At 54.7% G+C, this 21,856-nt stretch overlaps 1 protein-coding gene across 1 annotated transcript in view; it reads left to right on the top strand.

Annotated features, from left to right (window-relative positions):
- CCDC88C (coiled-coil domain containing 88C) overlaps positions 2,660 to 21,856 on the top strand; it is a 113,007-nt gene continuing 93,810 nt past the window's right edge. The window contains exons 1-2 of the mRNA XM_021100083.1: positions 2,660 to 2,702; positions 4,795 to 4,998. Of these exons, the coding sequence (XP_020955742.1) occupies positions 2,660 to 2,702; positions 4,795 to 4,998 (247 nt within the window). The remainder of the gene's footprint in view (positions 2,703 to 4,794; positions 4,999 to 21,856) is intronic.

Genomic DNA, 21,856 nt, shown 5'->3' with positions numbered 1-21,856 from the left:
ATCTGGCCCGTTGTCAGAGCCTCGCTGTCATGTGAAGGTTCAGAGGGTTTTTTTTTTTTGGCTTTCCGCTGCCGGGAAGCACTTCACACGGCCGCCTGGGCGAGTTTGGGGCAGGTTGATGGAGACGTCTGTCTTTGTTGTTGAGTCACGTGTGAATATCGATCCTGAAATGTAGGGATCCACCTGCGGGACTGACTCTGAAAGGGGAACTTGGCTGACCGTCTGCAGGTGCCTCGCCTCACTGGCCAGGCGCTGGGACAGGCGGCTTTCCTTCCACGGGCCTCCCGGGTTCTCATCTGTCAGGAGGAGAGTGGGCCCTTGGGTTCTGAAATTCCGCACTTGCATGATGGCCAGAGACCACCAAGATCGGGGGTTTCAGATCACCTCGAGGAAGCTGTGCACGACAGTTCCTGGAACTCTTCTGACTTCTGGGCCCTCACGTGGTCGCAAAGCCAGAACCGACCTGCAGTATGGTCATTATCTCAGAAGAAACAGCAGAAGAAATAGGCTAGGGTTCTTGCGTGTGTGTTTCCTTCATTGCTTTGAAAAATTGAAAATAAAACGGTAAATGGTTATAGTGAACACCTGTGTATCTGTTCAAAATAAATATGGGAGTTCCCGTCGTGGCGCAGTGGTTAACGAATCCGACTAGGAACCATGAGGTTGCGGGTTCGGTCCCTGCCCTTGCTCAGTGGGTTAATGATCCGGCGTTGCCGTGAGCTGTGGTGTAGGTTGCAGACGCGGCTCGGATCCTGCGTTGCTGTGGCTCTGGTGTAGGCCAATGGCTACAGCTCCGATTGGACCCCTAGCCTGGGAACCTCCATATGCCGCGGGAGTGGCCCAAGAAATAGCAAAAAAGACAATAAATAAATAAATAAATAAATATGGACATATGTGAATATTTTTCGTATTTGCTTCAGACCTTTTTTTCAAGAATTTTTTTTTTTTCTGATGAAAGCCCCCTGTGTGCCTTGAGTGCATCTGGTTATCCCTGCTCCCTCCCTGGAGGAACTTGTGTGTGTATCCAGTTCACATTGTTAGACTCTTGCTGTGTGTGTGTGTGTATTCTTTTGCCTGATAACCCTCAGATCAAACCTCCAAATAACTGCCTGTACCTCCTACCTGCTCAGCCTTGCATTGGGGACCTGTCCGCTTGCCGTGGCAGTTGTATTAGATAAGCACGGGCTGACTGCTGAAAATTAGCTGTCTTTGGAAATGTGCACACTTCGACTTGAAAAAATGGAAACCTTTTGTCAGAAGTAAGAGTAGAAGGAAACGTGTATCTGACATGGTTGTTGGGAACCGAGTAAACTCTGCCTCGTTCGTGTGGTCTGGAGGGTTTTTAGGTAAAGTGATGTCTCCTTGTTGGGGCGGGGGAGGAGGTGATTACTTTGATGGATAGCGACAGTGTGCAGGGGAGTTTAAAGTCTGCTCAGGCCCTGTCTATGGGCACCAGTGGAATTTGCTTTATGAATAATACATCGAATTTGTAGGGGAGAAATTACTTTCTCCACTCTAGACTTTAAGGGTTAATAAAGAGGAAGTGTGTGAGATGGGTATGCGTGATGTAGCGTCTGTGTTTGGAGGAAATTAAAAGTCATATTGTGATTATAAAGGTATTTTCTGATTGCGGATGGGGAAACAGAAAGTGACATCTGCCCGCTGTCTCACCACCTGGGCCTGCACCCTTGCTCACATTTTGGTATTTATGCTTTCTGACTTTGTGTCTTGTGTCTGTGTGTGTTTCAGGGTGTGGATTATATGCAATCTTTCTTTTCCCATGTAGTGAGCATTTTCTCATCATTACACATTCTGTCATAATAGGAATTTTAGTGTCTGCATGACACTTCATTATGTGGCTATGCCACAGTCATCGATACTGAGTTACTTCTGTCTTAGAATTATAAACGATACCGCCATGAGCATGCTTGGCCCATAAATCTTTCAACTGTTTTTATGTCCTTAGGGTCAATTCCTAGCATGGAATTCCTGGGTCCGGGGGCGTGAATGTTTTGAGGGCTTTGGCTACTCAGGGCCAAAATCGCCTCCTTTGCAGGCCTTTTGTTTTTCTGTGCTGAAGTGCCCGTTCGTGCCCTTCACCCACTGTGATGGTTCCTGTTACCAGTGCCGTGTCCTCCCTCGCTCCTGACTTCTGTGTCTCTGCCACGTGGATGAAGGTCTCAGGTTATTTTTACTGTACATCTGGGTGAACTTCCTTGAGTTGGAGGATCACTGGATTGGTTTGCCCTCTCCAGGAGGATTGTGGTGTGGTGACGGGATGCAGCGGCGCGGCCAGGCAGTCCAGCCCCTGGGCCAGGAGGCTTACAGAAAAGCCCCGTACCTTTCCCCCATACCAGCAGTGGGAGCCTTTGTCTGCCGTGGACTTGACCCAGAAGATAACTGACTTCCCTGGGAATGTTTGCTTTCAGTCTGAAGTTCAAGAGAGAGCCTTCCAGACTGTTGGGAAGAGAGGCTGAGGAGGGCAGTGGTCTGTGTGGACCCCTCCTTTCTTCTTTCCATCCTCTCGCTTTCCTGTCCCCCTTTTTCTCTAGTGTAGCGTGATGAATGTGGGACAAGAAAGCTCTGGTGGCCCAGAGAGGTGGGGGTCACCCAGTTTTTCTTCCTCTGTTCCTCCTCCTTATTCTTAAGGCCATTCTCGATGCCTGAGATGCTCGTGTCTTGTAAGGTGGAAGAGGGCCCAGGTGAACCAGCCACTAGAACACCTGTATATGTGCCCAGGACGTGGAGGTCCAGGACATGGAAGGGAGTTCCCCAGCCGGGGAAGGGGCAGAGCTCACGGAGAGCTTTCTGAAGGGGGTGACCCTTGACCTGAGTCCTGAAGGATGGACAGGGAGCTAGAATGGCAGAAAATGGGGTGATTTGTGTGTGGGGGGGTGTCCTGGGAGAGGAATAGCACCTGCCAAACCACAGAGGCATAAAGCAGCCTGAAGGCTAAGTCACCTCTGAGTGGCTGGAGGTTGGGGTGTCTGTGGGCAGTGGTAATGGGTGAGCCTGGAAAGATTGGGGAAGTTCTAGAGTGTGGATGCCATGCTAATGAATTTGAACTTCATGCTGAAGGATGTGGGAGTCTTTGCAGCATTTTTAAAAAGAAAATTTTGAAAAAACTCAGACACTCACTTGGGAAAGGATTGGTGTCAGGAGAGAGTAGGGGGTGGGGGCAGGTTGTGGGGACCTGGCCCGAAGCCAGAGCAGAGGGAAGAGGGAATGAGTTCTGAGTGTTTCGTGGGGTGCTGGCCGTGTGGGGCTGTGGACAGCAGCTTGCTTGGTGCCCCACCTGGAGCAGACATCTCAGGGAGGATAAGGTCTTTCCCGGGCCCGGGTAAGGCTGAGCTTTGCAGCTGGGTACTGCCCCCCCAGGCTTCAGGGTAGGGCCCCATGAGGTGAGTGGCAGTGGCTCTGGGTCAGCCTGACAAGGACCAGAGGCGAGGCTGCGGGGGCAGGGGGTGGGTGGCAGCTTTCACAGCTACCAGAATTCCCTTTCTCCACACTAAGCAGAAGGCATTTCCTCCTGACCTGTGACCCTCCCTGTGCTCTTGAAATCTGGGATGGAGCCGACAAGGCTGAGGACCGCGGTCAGGGGCCACACAGTCCCCCACCTTTCCAGAGGCAGGTTTTGTTTTTAGAGACCTGGGACCAGGTGCCAGCTGGACTTGATTTCTTTTTTGTCTCTTTTTTGTTTTTAGAAGCAGTGCTATGGAGGCGTATTGACGAGCAGGCAGGAACCTTGAGACTCTGCTCTGTGCCCCAGTCAGGAGGCTGGGAGAGGGTAGCTGGGTGCCCGCTGTAAGCCAGGCACTGCGCTCGGACCTTTCAGCCCTGTCACTGTGAGGAAGAAACTGCCACCCCCATTTTACAGATTAGGAAAGCAAGGCTCATGGAGTAAGATATGGCAGCGCCAGAGAGCTGCAAGCTCTCTTGGTCATCAGCTGCTTGGGCGAACTTGAGAAAATAAAGCCTTCTGCAGTCCTCTAGGGAGATGGCTTGCCGTGGGCAGACCCAGTGTTCCCTTCAGGACCTGCAGGGGCAGCAGGGCTTGTCTGGGGGCTGGGCTGGGAGTGCTGCTTCCCCAGGGTCTCCTGCTTGCGGTGGTCCCCTGTGTTAACCAGATTTCCGCTCCAGGCAGGGCCCCAGAGGAAGAGGCTGGATTGCTTCAGGCACCTTCTGAAACCAGCCCTTCCGGGGCTGGGCGTGGGTGGGACAGAGGGAGCAGCTGGCTCAGTCCTCACCCTGCACCCCAAGCAGCGGGAGGCAGAGAGTCGGGGCTGATGGCAGGGGTGGGAGGGGCCAAAGGTGGGAATGATGTAATTAGCGAAGCTAGAATTGGGCCAGGGACGGAAAGAGAGAAGTGTGTGTGGGTGGGTGTGTGTATGTGTACAATCTTTCGGATCTGAGATGGAGAGAGAGAGAAGTGTGTGTGTGTGTGTACACAATCTTTCTGATAGCTCCCCCTGGCCTTGAGCTGCCGGGGTTTCCCTGCTGTCGCTGAGCCGCTGGCTCTCCTCCTCCTCGGCAGAAAGGAAGCAGCTTTCGCTCGGGCTCTTACCTTCGTGCCCAGGATGCCCCCGCCCCGGCCCGGCGGGCTGCCCCCTCCACTGGTCCCAGAGCTGAGCCCAGAGGCCGGGACACAGCCGGCCCTCAGATGACCTTAGGGTTGCAAACCTGGACCTCCTCGTGTCTCTGAGAGATGCCCTCTCACCGTGCGTTCTTTCCTCTCTCTTGCTCACGTTTTCTCTCAGTCGGTGGCCATCCGTTAAGTTTTCCAGCCCCGCACAGAGGGTCCGTGCACGGAGAGCACCGTGCCTGTGGCAGGGCAGGAAGTCGGGCGGCCACCCGGCCAGCGGTCTGGGTCTGTCCTCCGGCCGCAGAGCCGTGCAAGCCCCCGGGACGCCCCCAGCGACGGCAGTGAGCGCTGCTTTGTGGTGGCGCTGACGGGTCCGCAGGGCAGCTTCATTGTGGTGGAGCCTCTGCACCCCAGTGGTGGGCAGTGGTCATCTTTGGTCACGAAAACATTCCTTTTGTGACCGGAAGGCGGGAAGTCGAGTTCCCAAGTTTTTACAAAGGAAGAAAAAGGAGTCTCTCCCTTTCCTGGTGTTTGGTGTGAAATGCCAGGATCAGCGTGTTTGATGTTATAACTGGTTTGTGAGACGGACTCACGGGAGGACTTGCCCGGGCAGGCTTTGCCCTCCCTGCAGCCGGCCGTGTGGCTCGTGTCCAGGGCTAATAACAGTTTGTGTTATTCACTGCTCCTTGTGGAAAGGCAGAGTTTTCCTGCGCCTTTGCCGTGGCGTTCAGGGCCGTGGTCCTTGTAGGAGGCGATTGCAGTCCTAGCTTTCTCGTGATGAGAACGGCGGTGACAAAGGAATGAGGAGGAGAGAGTGTTTGTCTTCAGTTGGTGGGTTCAGCCGGAATTGCTGAAGAGGCCTCACCTTGTACCCCCCAGTTCTGAGTTTGTGGGTGATGTTTTAAGAGGAGGTGGATGGAGGCTTCAGAAGGCAAAGAGGCTGCCAGCTGAACACTGCAAGGGCTCCATTGGTTTGGGGTTGGGTGTCAGCAGGTCAGGGGAGTCGGTGCTCTAAATATGAGGTCTCTCTCCATGGGAAGAGACGGGGTGCAGTGCAGCTGCAGGGGCCAGCTGTCCACCTGCCTGTGCTGCCCTGGCGTCAGCTCCACGGGGAGAAGTCAGGTGCGCTTTCTCGGCTGAGGGTAGGAGCTTGGCCCCAGTCCCGTGGAAGAGGACGCGCCAGCTCCGTGGGGTGGTTTCTCTGGTTCCCTTGGAAGGTCAGGAAGTCGAAACCAGAAGGGAGGGACCATGGTGGGAGGTTGGGAGGGCAGAAATCAGGGTGGGTCATTTAATTCTTTCAAGGGTCTAGAAACCTGTGTGTCACTGTTTCCAGCCAGCTGACTTAGGGTGCATCCTGTGGTTTCGCCTGTGAAATAATGGGCAATACCATGTTTCAGGTTGTTGTGGGGCTCAGATGAAAGAGCGCCAAGTTTTTGCATCAGCAAGGGGCAGTAGTGGCATGGGGTCGTCCTGCCAGGCTGACTTCGCACGGCTGCTCCCACGCATCCACGCTCTGCCAAGTCACTCTTCCGGGAGGACTTGGGAGATGGGGGACATATCCAAGTACCCAGGAGGGGGTAAGAAGAGCAGCCGCAAGCCTGTCGCCCTGCAGGGAAGCAGAGGCAGAGTCGTGGGCTGCTTTGAGCTCAGATTCGTGGCCTTGGGTAGTTTCATGTCTGGAGAGTCTTTTTTATCTGAAAAGTGGGGATATTAATAGTGCCAGCCTCAAGGATTGCAGCAAGGGTTGAGAAAGGGCCTTGGGCAGGTTCATGGTGATGGGGATAAATCCCCACTGGCCAGGAGTTCCCGTCCTGGCTCAGTGGTTAATGAACCCGACTAGCATCCATGAGGACATGGGTTCGATCCCTGGCCTTGCTTAGTGGGTTAAGGATCCGGCGTTGCTGTGAGCTGTGGTGTAGGCCTGCAGCTACAGCTCTAATTCAACCCCTAGGCTGGGAACCTCCATATGCTGCAGGTGCGGCCCTAAAAAAAAGACCAAAAAAAAAAAAAAAAAAATCCCACCAGCCTAGCTGAGGAGGGGTCATCACACAGACGTGCCTCTGGGCGAGCTTCCTTGTTTATTAGTGAGCGGACTATGGAGGGCCCTTCCAAGGGCCACACCCTGATATTCTTGGATTCACCCACTGCGTGTGCACATGTGTGCTTGACTCTTGCCCTCCACGTTTTTCTCCTCCATGATTTTTTTTAATTTAAAGCGTACAGTGTGCTTCTCTTGAACTGAGTGTCTCAGGTACATTGTCTCTTGGCAGCCTCATGATTTTCTCTCCCACCGGCAACGAAACGCCTTAAGAGCAGGTACTGCATCTCTGTGCGGTGCTGCCTGGCACTGCTCCGGCGGGGAGACGTGCCAGCCATCAGTCAGCGCATGTTAGGGACAAGATACAGGCAGTAGAAGCCATGACTCAGTGTTGTAGGTAACGCAGGGACTGTAAGTGATTGCATTCAGGCAACACATTACTGGCCTGGGCCCAGGATCCTGTCTCTAGGCTAAAATAACCCTACAAAGGCCCCCACCTTTCCCCCTTTCCAGACACCTTTTCCCTCCAGAATAATTGGAGGACAGGGCTCTGCTCTACTCATTCTCTGTCCCTTGAGTGCCTGACACACGATGGGGACTCAGGACCTGGCTGTTTAAGGGATCAGCAGGGACACACCAGGATGGAGACGCAGTGCAGGGGGCGGCTGGAACCTTTGAATCCCAGGCTTCCAGGGTCGCCCCGCCCCCGCTGCTTTCACACCAACCTACGAGCTTTTCTTGTGGAGTTTACTTTGTTGATGGAGAGGCCATGTGTCAGGTACCCAAGAGGCTCAGTCCCTGGACGGCAGGTGGAAGTTAAATTGATTGTTTTCAACTTTGTCTAGGCGGCTCAGCTCCCTTGAGCTTGCCAACGTCTAGGCTTAATGGCTTTAAAACTTTAAAAATAGATGCCTTCTGTAGTTCTCGTTGTGGCTCAGTGGGTTAAGAACCTGACTAGTATCCATGAGGCTGTGGGTTCGATCCCCAGCCTTCCTCAGTGGGTTAAGGATCTGGCATTGTTGCAAGCTGTGGTGTAGGTCACAATGTGGCTCGGATCTGGTGTTTGTGTGTCAGTGGCGTAGGCCAGCCACTGCAGCTCAGATTCAACCCCTAGCCTGAGAAAGAACTTCCATGTGCCGTGGGTGCAGCCCTAAAAAAAAAAAAAAAAAAAAATAGATGCCTCTCTTCCAAACCCCAGTAAGCTGTTCTCCTGTTCTCAAAGCAAATGAAAGTAGCTGGATTTCCTTTACATTATGGAATTGGCTGCTTAAGGGATCAGAAACTCTAAGGCAGTTTTGGCATTTTTGGGCTACATGGGTCTTCTAAACGCCCCTCTCCCCTCGTCATGGGGGTGAGACGCTGGACATTCGAGTTTTCTAGAGGGAGCTCACGACACTGGACTTTATGATGGACGTGGACTGAGCCGCAGCCGTGGCTGTCCCAAGCTTGAGATGCTAAAATAGACTGGTGGTTTCTGATAGCCCCGAGCCCCTCTTGAGTTGCCTGAGGCTGCAGCTTGTCCGGGTTTCAGAGAGGAGAGCAGAGGAGGACGGAGGTAGGTAGGGGTCACCTGGGGGATGGCCGTGCTGGGGCCTGCCCTGCTTGTCTTCTCATCACCTCCTGTTACCCCTCTGGGAGGGAAACTCCTCAGGCTGCCTTGACCTTGTCTGCCCCTCAGCTGTATCCCCAGGGAGCCTCAGGACAGCATCCTCCCCGTCATTCTGCAAACTGCAGGCAGATGGGTCTGTCCGCCTGGCCTGCAGGCCTCTCCAGGGGTGGCTCATTCCCCGGCAAAAGTTGGAATCCCCTCCCCTCCCAACACACACACCCTCTGCTGCCGCCTGGGGCAAGCGGCCTGGCCCCTCCAAGTCGGTTTCCTTCTTTGTCCAGCAGGGAGAACAACAGAACTCAACACCCTGCGTTGTGATGATTCAGAGCATCAAGTGTGTGTGACATGCAGGGCTGGTGACCGGGCGTGGTGCAGCCTGATGGGCCTGATGGTGCCCCCCGGTCCTCTGCGTCCCACCTGGGTGCTTTCTCCTGCCCGGAGCACCTTCCCTCTCTGCCCCCGCAGATGCTCTGAATCTGAATTTGAGGGTTCTCATTGTCGCCATCCATCCGCACGCCCCGCAACTCTCCTCTGCTTTCTCTGGGTTCTGCACCTGTTTGCAGGCTCCCACCAGGCTTCTGCCCTCCAGGGTCTAGGAGCACAATAAATGCTGGCTGATGGGCCACCCTAATACCTGCTTCCAGCCCGAAAACTTGTGTCCTGTGTCCGAAGAAAGCAGGCGTGCCTGCCTGGCCTGAGGGTCCTCCCTGGGGCAGGTTTATTTGAGGGGCTGGACTCTGCCCTGTGCCTATTTTAATGCATCTTCTGTATTGAAACTCTGGTTCTTTATTGACCTTGAGGTTCAAAAGGTGGGATAAATTGATTTCTCAAGGCACAGCCACTTTGATTAGTCTTTCAATCTTGTCATTTTTAAACAGGCAGTAGTTGGAAGTGGGAGCAGTGAAGCCTCCTTCTATTCTTTTTTTCCCGTTCTAAGTATTTTCCACTGATTTTTTCCTCCCCTGCTCTGGGAGGTTGAAGTCAGGACCTTGGAGTTGTGTGTGCACAACCATCCCCAACTCCAGAGTTCCTGGGTTGGGATTTTGGGGTGGGGTGAGGAGGCATTTGGGAAGGGGTGATCCAGTGCCAGAGTTCAAAGGTCATTTAAATTCCTGGGTGTGTTTGAACGCCTCCTAGATACAGTCTCCGGAAGAGAGAGCTTGAACCCCGGGAGGTGGCCAGGTTGGTAGGAACAGGGTCAGCTGTTGTGGTGGCCCCAGTGGCTGCTGTCTTTGGAGGTCCTGAGGCTGAGAAGACAGGTGGAGTTAGGAGGTGAAGTCATCCTGTGGCTTTGAAATCCCAGTGTATGTTCAGATCTGGTTGGAAACAGTTTAGAAAGTGTGAGGAGGGGTAACTGGACTTGATTCCAGAGTAGATCCGAAGTAAGTAAGAGGAGTTCCCTGGTGGCCTAGTGTTAAGGATCTGGCCTTGTTACTGCTGTGAGGAGGTTCCGTCCCTGGCCCAGGAATTTCTGCATGCTGTGGGTGCAGTCAAAGAAAAAAAGTAAGAAAGGGGGAATATAGTATGCTTGGGAAAGCTTACTTCTGGTCTTTTAGGAAGCTGCCTGATTTGGTAATAATCTTGACTTAAAAAAAAGAAGCAAGGAATTAGGAATCTCCATTGTGGCACAGTGAAAACGAATCTGACTAGCATCCATGAGGATGTGGGTTCAGTCCCAGGCCTCTCTTAGTGGGTCGTGGATCTGGCGTTACCATGAGCTGTGGTGTAGGTCTCAGATGCAGCTTGCATCCTGAGTTGCTGTGGCTGTGGCGTGGCCGGCAGCTGTAGCTCCAATTTGACACCTAGCCTGGGAACTTTCCTGTGCCACAGGTGCAACCCTAAGAAAAAAAAATAATAAAGTAAGGAATTACACCCACGTTTGTGGCAGCATTATTCACAGAAGCCAAAGGTGGAAGCAGCTCAAGTGTGCATCTGTGGACGAATGGATGAACAAAATGTGATACGTGCATTCAGTGGAATATTATTCCGCCGTATTAAGGAAGGAGAGTCTGACACATGTGCCAACATAGATGAAACTTGAGACCATTATGCTGAGTAAGCCGGTCACAAAAAGACAAATACTGTAGGAGTCTCTGATGAGAGGTGCTTAGAGTAGTCAGATTCAGAGGGCGCAGAAAATAGAATGGTAGTTGCCAGGGGCTGGGGGAAAGGACAGAGAGAATGGGAAGTTATTGGGGCTTTTTTGTTTGTTTGTCTTTCTTAACCCATGGCATAGGGGTCGAATCAGAGCTGCAGCTGTCAGCCTGCACCACAGCCACAGCAAAGCCAGATCCGAGCCACATCTGCGACCTACACCGCAGCTCACGGCAGTGCCAGATCTTTAGCTCACTGGGCAAGGCCAGGGATCGAACCCGCCTCCTCATAGATACTAGTCAGGTTCTTAACCCAGTGAGCCACAACAGGAACTCCAGAAAGTTACTGTTGAATGGGGCAGAGTTTAGTTTTGCAAGATGAAAAGCGTTCTGGAGATGGGTCCAGCCATGTGAGTGCACTACTGAACGGCACACCTGAAAGTGGTTCAAATGGGAAACGCTAATGTGTATTTTATGTGGTTTTATATTATGTGTGTCTTCTACCACAATTTTGCCCCAAAATGGACTGAACCCACCCACACTCTTTCGCCCCTGTGCCTGCCCTTCGCTCAGATGGGTGCCCTGTGACACAGGCAAGTGAAGTAGCACGTTTCCACTCTGTTCTCTGGACCCAGGGGTTCTCTGTGTTGTTTGGGTTTTTTTGTTTGTTTTTAACTTGTTTAGCCTCTGGGAGTAGAATGAGACCAGCTGTTGGCTTTTTGCATTTGGAACCTGGAAGGTGGCCTCAGTGACACCTTCAGGAGGATGCAGCAAGTGTGACTGTGGGCCTTTACCCCCTGGGGTCGGGGAGTGTGGATTTGCAACAGCCATTGCTTAGAAAGCCAAGAGGTTGCACCGGGGGCTGCTCCAGGGCAGCCTCTCAGCCTCTGTATCACCAGCCAGTTCTGCAGTCAGGGCTTCAGTTAACCCTGATTCAGCTGAGATGCCAGCTGTGTCATCCCTGCGTTCAGCCCAGAGCACGAGGGGTGCTTGGGGTGTCGCACTGAATTAGATGGGGGCCCAACCTCTCTAATATGGTACTAAGGTGGAGACGCTGTGAGCATAAATGAGGAGGGGGCTAGAAGGTTTCTGTGGAACCCCTGGCCGCGTGCTGGACACGGGTCTCTGGGGGTTTCGGAGGAATGAGGAGGGCACGGAGAACATATGTGAGGCTGCTCATCAAGGGCGCGGGCCCTGCGCCCCAGCTTTAAAAGGGGCAGGCCTGTCCCGCATAGCAGCTCAGTGACCACACGCGGCTAATTGAGAATCGGAGCCCTTCTTTCCTTTACTTGCTGCACCCCCCCCCTTTTGTTTTTAACTTGTTCTTCTTTTGTTTGTTTTAAAGGAAAAATCTTTTCACTTGGAGTCAGCATGGGGGTTTTCCCACATTGTAGCAATTCGTCTGAAGTCCCGACAGCCAAGGGATTCCTGCTGGTGATGGATAGTCCTGGGGTATGAGGACTTCTTGGTGGTTCGTGCTTAAATCAAACCAGGATTAAACTGTCAGGCATGGAGGCGTCCCTTTCTTCTTGAGGTCTCTTGGGTCTAGGTCAGCGACTTCAGCTTTGGACTTGGCATCACATCTGTCAGGAAGGGCAGCTGGTGATGTGCCCTGACGGAGCCTGGGAGGATGGGGAGGAAGGTGGTGGCAGAGGTCGGGGTGCACGGCGTCCCTGATTTCCAGTTTAGTCTGGACGTGGAGGGAGGGCGAGGCAGCCGCTTTTCCTTGCTCACTACCTGCCCCCACCCGGCCTGCGGAGGCCCCACCTCACCTGGCCTTTAGCTGCGGAGGCTTTAAAGCGAACTCATCTGACCCTCGTCCAGGCGGAGGATAGGAGTGTTCCCGCATGCCCAGGTTTCCTTGGATCAGGTGCTGGTGTGGCATCCAGACTCACATCCTGCCGTGGAACGGTGGCTGGGGAGGGGTCATGTTCCATCTGGAAATGAGCTTCCCCGCCCCCGGGGGGAGGGGAGACCTCGGCCCCTGTATGGAGGCAGGAACCTGGGTACTTTCTTTTCCAAAGCCTTGTGTTTTACTCCCATCAGTGATAGTGATTAGAACAAAATTTGACCTGGGAAGAGGGAAGGCAGATGCGCTCCCCCCCCATCCTGCCACCTCAGTACATTAAAGTGGCTCATAGTTCACTGTCCCTCAGAGCCCGTGGCCCTTCCCTGGGGAGGGAATCTGTGGCTGCAGGGGACAGCTGGGGGCTATTAATATCCCCAAGGAAGTCCTCTGTGCCAGCCCGGTGGGGGGGGGGAGTTAACATCTTCCTGCCCACGTGTGCTCCCCAGCCCGGCCCCCACCGTGAGCACACGTCTCTGTCTTTATTCGGCTGAAACGTCATGTGTTGGAGTGTTTCGCTCCTTTTTTAGTCATCTTCTGTGTTCCACAAGTGGCCGGCAGCTTTGCCGTGTGTATCTCTTGTTTACAGATCAGTTTGAGAGCTCACTGTGGGCGTCTGAGCTGAGCCTGAGCACAGACGCAGCCTCGGTGTGGTCTCCGCGGTCGCTGCAGCTTTAGGGGTCCCCTGTGGCAGAGATGGCAGACACCCCAGCCTGGGGCATTTCCAGAGGAGGTGCCACCTGGTACCTGCCCGGACCTCAGAGGGGAGGAGGGCCCTGGGGTTAGAGGCCCCGTCAAGAGCAGTGGAAAGCTGGGCAGGGATTGGCCTGGAGCTGCAAGGGGGCAGTTCCCTCACTTTACTTGAAGGGGGATTGGGTGGGGGAGGGGTCGGGGGGGGCTTGGCTGTGGCCACATGGTGAGTTAACAGCAGAGCTGGAAGCCAGCTCCCATGTGACATGACAGAAGTCTGGTCCTAGAGGAAGGAGCTCGCTTACCCGCCCCGCCCTGCCGGCTGGCCAGGGGCACAGCCAGGACATCACAGAGGCGCGGTACATGTGTGTCTGTGCTTCTAAGGCTCAGGTGACTCTATTCGTGGGTTCAGAACAAGTCCGCCTGGCGTGTATGGTCGGTGAAGTGTTAAGGGGACGTGAGGGATGGCCATGTGGTGGTTCTGGCCTCCTGGCCACACAGCCAGGGCCCCGGAAGCGCCTTCCACGCAGCGTGTGTGTCCCCCTGTCTCCTCCCCACAGCAGGGCGAGAGGCTCGGATTTATTGGTCAGGCGGTCTTGGCTCTCAGTATTGTCTAAAAGCTCTCCTGGGTGCTTCTGATGAGATGATCCTGATGCCCAGCCAGGCCGAGGATCACTCGTCCTGTTCCGCGTGCTCCTGGTTCAGCAGACGGGAAAGGAGAAACATTGGCCGTCAGTGGTTTTCTTTCATCCCTTTAGCAGTTCAGAGTGGCAGGCAGCTGAGTCCAGGTCCTGTGGTCACTTTAGCCCCCTCCTCGCCTGCCTTCCCCGGCAGGCAGGCGTGTGAGGCTGCGGAGAGCCTGGTGGACAGGGGCTCAGGGCCCTGTGCCTGCTGCGGGCAGGTGGACAGCCGAACATCTGTGTGTACTTCCTGATGCCTTTTCCTGCCTGGCTGGACGAGGCAAGAGGGCTTAGATTTTTCTGTCTGCATCTGGCTGTGAACTTCGGGGCGGGGAGACAACTCACAGGCACGGCAGCTGTCAGGAGTGTGACTCCCGCAGCGCTGCCCCAGAGGCGTGGCCTGAGCTGGGCTCTGGGAGGAGATGCAGGGAGCCCTCCAGTCGGGCCGCTCCTGCCTGGTGGTCTCAGCACAGTGGCCAGGAGAGCGCGGAGCTCCCCTGCCACCAGGGGCTTGCCTTCTCATCACGGGCCTTTAAATAGTCCTCAAGCCCCCCAGCCACAAGCCTGGAAAGCACAAAGCGTTGTTAGAGATGGGGGCACTTGTTCTTTGGCAGGTTCATTGCTCCTGGTTTAGTCGTCACGTGGTGTAGTTCTCACTCTTTAAATTGCGACCATCAGAATGTCACATGCTTCTGGTCCCGTTGGGCTCCTTCTCTATCGAAAGGCCTTTGCAGAAGGCTCCGGGGTGCTCCTTGCCCCCATCCCCACCCACCTGCAGGCTGGCCGCCTCTCGCAAGGCCCGCCCTCCTCCGAGCACCTGTTGTGTGCCCGCCACTCTCCACGGCCGCCCTGAGACGTGCCGCAGGTACGGAACTGAGGGGCCCAGAGGTTCAGCCACATCACTCGCCCAGGGAAGCACCTTCACCCGGTGCAGAGCCCAAACTGTCCAATGTGTTTCCAACCCTGAGCTTCATTTGTCTTTCCAGTACAAGTCCTTGGCATTTAGAGGCCGTGCAGTTTTGATGCGGAGGTTTGCGCCAAAAGCTGATACCACCTCAGGCCTGGTCGCTCCACTTCCCCGTGCCTTGGTTTTCTCACTTATAAAATGGGAGTCACACAAGGTGGCACTAAGGATAAATAAGTCAGTATATTTAAAATGCAGGAGGAGTGCCTGGCCCTTAGTGTGTAAGCATTTGCTACCACTGCCATGATTGCATTTCATAGTAGGGAAGGCCCAGAACTGGCTCATTGCACTGGACCCTGGTTGCCCTTTCTGGTGCCCTGGTAGGTTCTAACGCCCCCGAGGTGGCCTGGGGGACTGGACTCGTTCATAGCTGGTGACATCAGAGCCCTGGATCCCTCCGGTCATCGCCGGTGCTGGGCATGAGGAGGAGGGTAGCAGCCTAGGGAAGCCACGAGGGTTCCCTCCCCTTTGAACAGCCATGTCACACACCACGATGACGGTGTCAGCGGAAGCGTACAGCGTGCCATCCTGGCTGCGGGGGCAGAAAACTCAAGATCAGCCTCTCGAATGGAAGCTGCCAGCTCCTGGGGTGCGGCTGGTCGGGAGGCAGTCCAGACGGGACCATAAGGAGGATGTGTGTGCCCACATGTGCAAACATAGCCAAGCCCTGTTGGTTCCGACACGAGTCTTTGCGGCATGGACTTTTTTAATTGTAGGTTCATCACAGGAGGGAGAACACTCAGTCATCACAGGACCTATAAAAAGTCCGAGGTAGATGCTTCAGGTGTTATTACCCCCATTTGTTAGAGGAGGAAGTGAGGCCTGGGTTATTAGCTGGCTTGCTCAGGGTCATGCACGGTGGGTGAGTGTCAGACCCGAAACGGACACTCAGGTGTCTCTGCGCCTGGAGCAGTTTTCTTCTGCGGCCTCGGCACTAACACATGGGGCTGGTCTTGTCTGAGATGCAGAAGTGTGGGCGGAGTTGTGCCATAAGCAGAGAGCCCTGTACTCCATCTAGAACAAAAGTGGACTTTAAAAACCCCAGACTATCCAGATCCCTGTTTGGCTCAACCTGGACTGCCCAGGAGGGCCGCCAGCTCCTGCCCTCAAAGCCCCCCACCACCTGGTGACCTGAAGCCCGTCTCCAAGCTCAGGTTTTGTTCCTGCCTGTTGGCTCACTCTCTCCGGAGGCTGCGGGAGGCTCCCACCTTGGCAATGCATGCCTGGGTGCGGGGCGTTTCTGGTGTTCCATTCCTTGTTCTCGTGGGACAGAGAACTCTGGGTAGGGGAAAGGCGGAGAGGCCTGTTGGACCCTGACTGGTTGGATGATGTTTGTTGATAGACTTTCTTCTTTTTTTTTCCCTAGATTGTTAGAAGCCTCCAGACTCCTGTAGATAAAATCCCTGGCCGACAGCCTGCACTTTCCGCCTGGGGTTCAGAGGCCCTGGGGCCCTGCACAGCTGTGCCCTAACTAAACCAGCCTGGACATTGTGTCCTGGTGGCCCCCCTTCTGAGTCAGGGAGGACTCGTGGGTGCTGGTCTCACTCGGTGGCTCATGAGAAAAGGCTCTTGGGGTCTGAGTGATCACCCGTGTTGTTTCATGGAGGGATGTTACTTTGAGAGAAAACAGAAGGTTTGTCTTTAGAGAGTAGGGACTGTGTTGTCCTTTGGTGCTGGCAGATGGTGACCTAAGAGCCACGCTCATGCTGTAGATTTGAAGGGCGGGCTTCGGGGCATCACATGCAGCCACGTGTCCTCCTCTGATGACCAAGTGGGTGCCGTGGGCCTGCAGGCTGTCTGTGACCGGGGAAGAGAGGACCTCAGGGCCCGCCTCCAGCCTGGGGCTCTTAGCACCACGCTGAGCAGCCTGACTCACCAGCTGGCTCTCAGAGCTGCCGAAAGTGCAGGAAAGAGTGGCTGTTAGGGGTCCGAGGTGTGCGGTGGGGCAGTAGTGAGCCACCTCTTCCCCATGCTAGTGCGCAGTTCACGGCACGCGGTGGAACACGGGTCTTTCCTCCTGAGAATAATCGGATGATTCATGGTGTGGATTTTGATGCGTTGATTCTCTTACCTCAGTCTTGCTAGATGCACAGGTGCCATGGCGCCCTCAGATGCCTTTCCGGATGCACCAGTGCACGTGGTCCCCAGGTGTGGCTCTCCAGATGGCCTTGCCCCACACGGGATACAGAAGTGGCCCTCAGAGTGGAGACAGAGGGAGGCTGCCTTTGTGCAGGTTTCACAGCATCCCCTGTTACACACACAGATGAATGCGTTTGCCTCGCTGTGAGGAAACCGGGCCCCTTGCAGTGTGAGGCGATCGCATTTCGGCGGTATGTGCTCTCCATGCAGCTCCCTGTCGCAGCACGCAGCCGACAGTAAAACGGTTTTACAACCTGCGGGACTGTTTGTGCCTTTTCCCAGCTTCATTTCCCAGGGGTGTCCTGTTTCTCACTGCCATTCACGGTGCCCCACGCGGTCCTTCAGCAGCCAGAACTGGTTTTACCAAGTAAACTGATACCTCCGGGGCATCTCAGCGAATAAGGACGGGGCAGCTTAATAAGTTACTGCGGACCTTTGAGGCAGCAGAATGGCCCTGGCTCCCCGTGTCTCCTGCTCCGTAACACTTGAGTGGGCACAAGCAGAGTGAAGGGGGGCTCCCCTTTCCTCCGAGTGGGGAGGAGGACTCGCTCGATCAAACAAGGGCCGTCTTGCCTGGCCCACCCCTCCCCCACCCCTGTGGCCTCTGAGGTTCCTGGCAGACCCCCCCACTGGAGCAAGGCAGAGCTGGGCCTTAAGCAGACACCTTGGGAGATGGGCCTCTCTGTCCAGCTGACTGCTGCGGGCGCAGGGGCCTGGCAGAGCAGGGGCGCAGGGGTGACTCTTTGATCCCGTCTCCAGCCCTGCAGCTGATGGGGAGGAGAAGGGGGCTCCTGCAGGCAGCTGTGGGCCTCTGGGCTCTTTGCGTGGTTTGGTAGGAAGGCCCTGAGGCTCGGGAGCCTGACGGGGGGGGGGTGCAGTGGAGCGTGGGAGCCGGAGCCTCTGGGGTCCTTCCGCAGGAATCCCAGCCTCACCTTGGAGGCTGTGTCAGTACCTGGAGGGGCTGTGGGGAGGGGGACAGCCCCAGGCTTGCGGGGGGATGCAGGGAAGGGCGACTGCAGGCCTGTGCCCCCGGGTGTAAGAGAGGCACAGCCAGAGGATGATGCTTGTGTCCCGAGTGGGAGAAGCCAGGATCTACACCTGGTGACAGGGCCAGGGTTGGAGGGTGTGGTTGAGTCTGTGCCTCGTGTCCAGAAAGGTGTCCCTTTGAGTTTTCCATGGAGACCAGACAGTCAGTGGGACCCAGGGACCGCCGGCTGCTGCTTGCACCCACTTCTCAGGCTGAAGTCAGACTTGGTTTCATCCTCCAACCTCAGAGGCTGTGTCTTGTCCCCTCTTCTCTCTCTCACCTGCCAGATGGCTTCCTTGGGGCCCCGTATGGGTCGGCTCGGCCCTGGGCCCTGAGGAGGGCTGGAGAGAAGAGCAGATGCCCTCTCCCTAGAGGAGCTCAGGGTTAAGACACTGCAGGACATAGAGGAGGCAGAGGCTGAGCTGGAGATCACACAGCTTTCTAAAAGCCAGTTCCGAGTCCAGATGCTCTGGGGAAGAAGGATAGACTGTCCCTGGTTTTTGCATGGTCCTCTAGGGGCTGTGTTGTGGGGCCACCATCGTCACAGTGTCCTTAGAAACTGTGGAATCCAGAAAATGGCAGATGGGTTTCCTCTTGGGCACTGATGATTTGGTTGTGGCCGCTCGGAGTGCTGTGTTGAGGGCTAGGAGGCCTTGACCTGGATCTGTGGGAAAGAGTGCTTTAATCAATTCGTGATGTCTGCCCTGGAGGCGGGAGGAGGAGGAAAGTAGTGTTCTCTGCATTGTGTGTATCTGACTTTACAGATGGAGACACTGAGGCCCAGAGAGGTTGTGACTTGATTCTCTGTTGGATGGTGGGTCTGGAACCAGAACCTCAGCCTGTTGCCTCTCAGCCCAGGGCTCTTTCCACGGCCCTGACATTGAAGGGCCCATCCTCGAGAGAGCCCAGGCGTGCAAGCCCGACGCAGTGAGAAGAAAGGACCAGACCGGGCTGTTCAGAACACACACCCTAGAAGAAATAATTACGGCGGCAGGGAGATGGGCTTTGGCCGGAGGGAGGAGGGAGCTGGTCGTGCAGAAAAGGCTGGATTTGGGTAGAAGACGGTTTGCCCGTCCCTCCGTGAGGACCCTCACTGGGGCTGTGGGCAGACCCCTCCCCTCTCTCCACATGTCAGGTTCTAAAGTACTTTCTTTTAGAAGCAGGAAGACTAGGTAACTTCCTGGGCATTGCGAATGCAGAGAAGACAGAACCGTCAACCTCAGAGATTCTTTCCACATGTGCTGCTGGTTTGTCACGCCCGCCACGGCCGGCACCTCTGCACTGGTGGTGTTGAGACTTGGGGTTCGTTTGGTAGCACGTGATGGGTCTGGCAGGTCACAGCTCCCTTCGTAGGGCAGGCCCCCCACGGAGTAATCCCTGCACCTTTAACTTCAGCCCAGCCGATGCTGCTCTGGGAGCCATTGTGTGATGCAAGGTGTGGCGTTTTCCATGAGGGGAGCAGCTGCTTTCAGCCAGTGAAACAAAGGATGGATCAAGGCACCCACTGCTTCCTGTCCTAGTTTTTAGCTCATTTTTCTTGCAGGACGAGGAGCCGGTTTGGCTCTTGCAGGAGTTGCTTGATTTTTCCACCAACCACATTATTCCGCCCTCGTGTGTCATCATTCCCCCCAGGTTCACGTTCTCCTTCACCCGAGGCTGGAGGCACAGAGGCCTGCTCCGGGCAAGCACATCAGACCCCCTGTCTGGAGCCTCTGCAGGTTCACCCACAGGCATCGTGCATTCACGTTCTGCCCGCTCTGCACCCTCTTTCCCGCATCCCTCCTCTCCCACTTCTGGGCTGGCCTCCAGAAACGTACAGTGCTTCATTTGCAGAAGCACGTCGGAAGAAAGCTTTAAAGCCTGCAATTGTGGTTATGTAAGCACACACCAGTGTTGTTTAGAGATGTGTTCCAATGCAGGGGTGAGATGACAAGGTACGAGAGTTTGCCTTGAAATTGTTTGTTTTGGGAGTTCCCATTGCGGCATGGTGGGTTAAGAATCCAGCTGCAGCAGCTCGGGTCACGAGGAGGTGCAGGTTTGCTCCCCCACCCGGCACAGTGTAAAGGATCCAGCGTTGTCACAGCTGTGGCCTAAGATGGCAGCTGCAGCTCGGATTCAGCCCCTGGCCCGGGAACTTCCATATGCCTTGGGTGCAGCCATTAAAAAAACATTTTTTTTTTTCAATACATAAAATTTGTTTTTTGTTTTACAGTGAGGAAGAAAAGAGGGGTGAGGCAAATCTTGCTCACTGTCGAATTGCCGTGATGGGTACATAGAGGCTTACTGTACTGTTGTCTCTCCTTTTAAATACATCAGAAAAATGTCAGTGTTTAAAAGTACAGTGTTTAAAAGTGTGTAGGACTCAATTGAGCAAGGTCATTGGGAGAAAAACACATCTTTCTGGACCCCACATGGGTACCCCTCCCCAATTTTTAAGGGATATAAACCCTATAGGACAATAGAGAGCGGGGGCTCTTCTCCCCACTCCCAGCAGCCCTGGGAGCTATTTGCTTTCCTGTGATAAAGACGTCGCTTGCAAAAAAAAAAAAAAAAAGAAAAAGAAAAAAGTGTGTAGGACTCGACCGTAAACTTCATTGTGTGGTTTTTGGTGCTCTTACACAAAACTGCTTTAACTCCTTAGAGATGCAGGACTGACTGACATGTGGGCGCCTGGCTCTGTGTGCTTGCTTCCTCCTCCTGCCTGTTGCAACTGACGTGCTGCTTTCTGTAATCCTTTCTTTTCTTTTTTCTTTTCCTTTTTCTTTAGGGCTGCACGCATGGCATATGGAAGTTCCCAGGCTAGGGGTCGAATCGGAACTACAGCTGCCGGTCAACACCACAGCCACAGCTTAAACCCACGGAGCAGGGCCTGGGATCAAACCCCTGTCCTCATGGATACTAGTCAGATTCGTTTTCTCTGCACCACAGTGGGAACGCCAGTATGTCCTGTTTTCTGAAAAGCTATAGTACACTCAGCCAGCCCAAGATGGCCAGAATTCTGTCAGTAACATTTTACGGAGGTTTGGGAGGTACTCTTGTATAAACAGCAATGTGAGTTTTGTTTTTATTGGGTGAACATTTATTGAGCATTCTGTGTATGAAGACAAGGCACATATGAGGAAACAAATGCCATGGGGGTGGGGCCCTGACCGTCTCATGATCAGCCAGAAGTTGGGAGGTGCGGGTCCTTGTAGGATCCCACTCCATAGCGTGGAGGTGCTTTCTCGCACTGGGGTTGTCCAGTCACGGGCATCTCACCCCATTTTGATGGACGAACACCTATATTCAGCCCCAAACCCCTTTTGCCTTTACTGAAATTTTTCGTCCTGTTTTCAGGGTAGGCCCTTTCTCTGGGAATTACACTTTGCATGGGCAGGGAAAGTTGGGTTTTTTTCGTGTTGGTTTCAAGCAGGCCCACGGGAAATGGGGAAAGGATAAGGCACTCCAGTGGGAGGCAGGCACCGGTGTGTGTACGGACCTGGCCATTGGCTGGCGCCCGGAGCCAAGGAGGAGCGAGGGTGCTGGAATGGAGTGGAAGGAGATGAGCTCACGGAATCCACTCTTGTGGGGCTCCGTCCACGTCCCATTCATGTGAGGAGGTGATGGTGGGTCAGGGCAGGGAATGACAGAGTGAGAAAGGCTGGCCATGGGGGACCACAGCTCATCCCGCGGGCCCCGGGGCTCAAAGGCCAGATCTTGTACACCAGCTGGCCTGGGCTGTATGTCTCAGGCTTGACCCTAGGCTTGACCCTGAGCTTGACCCTGTTGGGGTGTCCTTGATGTAATCCTCTGACTGCGATGTCGTCTTTGCTCCTCCAGCCCTGTCCTTCCGGCGAGAGTTGGCCTGTGAGTGGGAAGCCCCAGTGGGAGAAGCAGCAGGTTTTAGAGTCACATCGGCTTGGGGGTCAAGACCCGGCTTTTGCACACAGCAGTTTGTGATGCCAGATCAACGCCTGCTCCCGGTGAAGGGGGCGCTCAGCCAGGGAGTTGGGAGGAGTCAAAGCGCTGGGCGGCTAGTGTGTCGCCAGCATTCGCTGTTCCGTGTCCCTTCCACTACCGGACGGGGTGCAAACTGGGGCAGGCACTTTGGAAAACAGTGTGGCATTAAAGCCTCAAGTTCAGTATCCACATGCCCTCCGGCCCAGTTAATTTCACGCCTAGGTGTATACCCGAGAGAGACTCCTGTGC

This window comes from Sus scrofa, chromosome 7, assembly GCF_000003025.6.
Source record: "Sus scrofa isolate TJ Tabasco breed Duroc chromosome 7, Sscrofa11.1, whole genome shotgun sequence".
Lineage (NCBI taxonomy): Eukaryota > Metazoa > Chordata > Mammalia > Artiodactyla > Suidae > Sus > Sus scrofa.
This window is presented reverse-complemented; position numbering and strand designations above follow the sequence as displayed.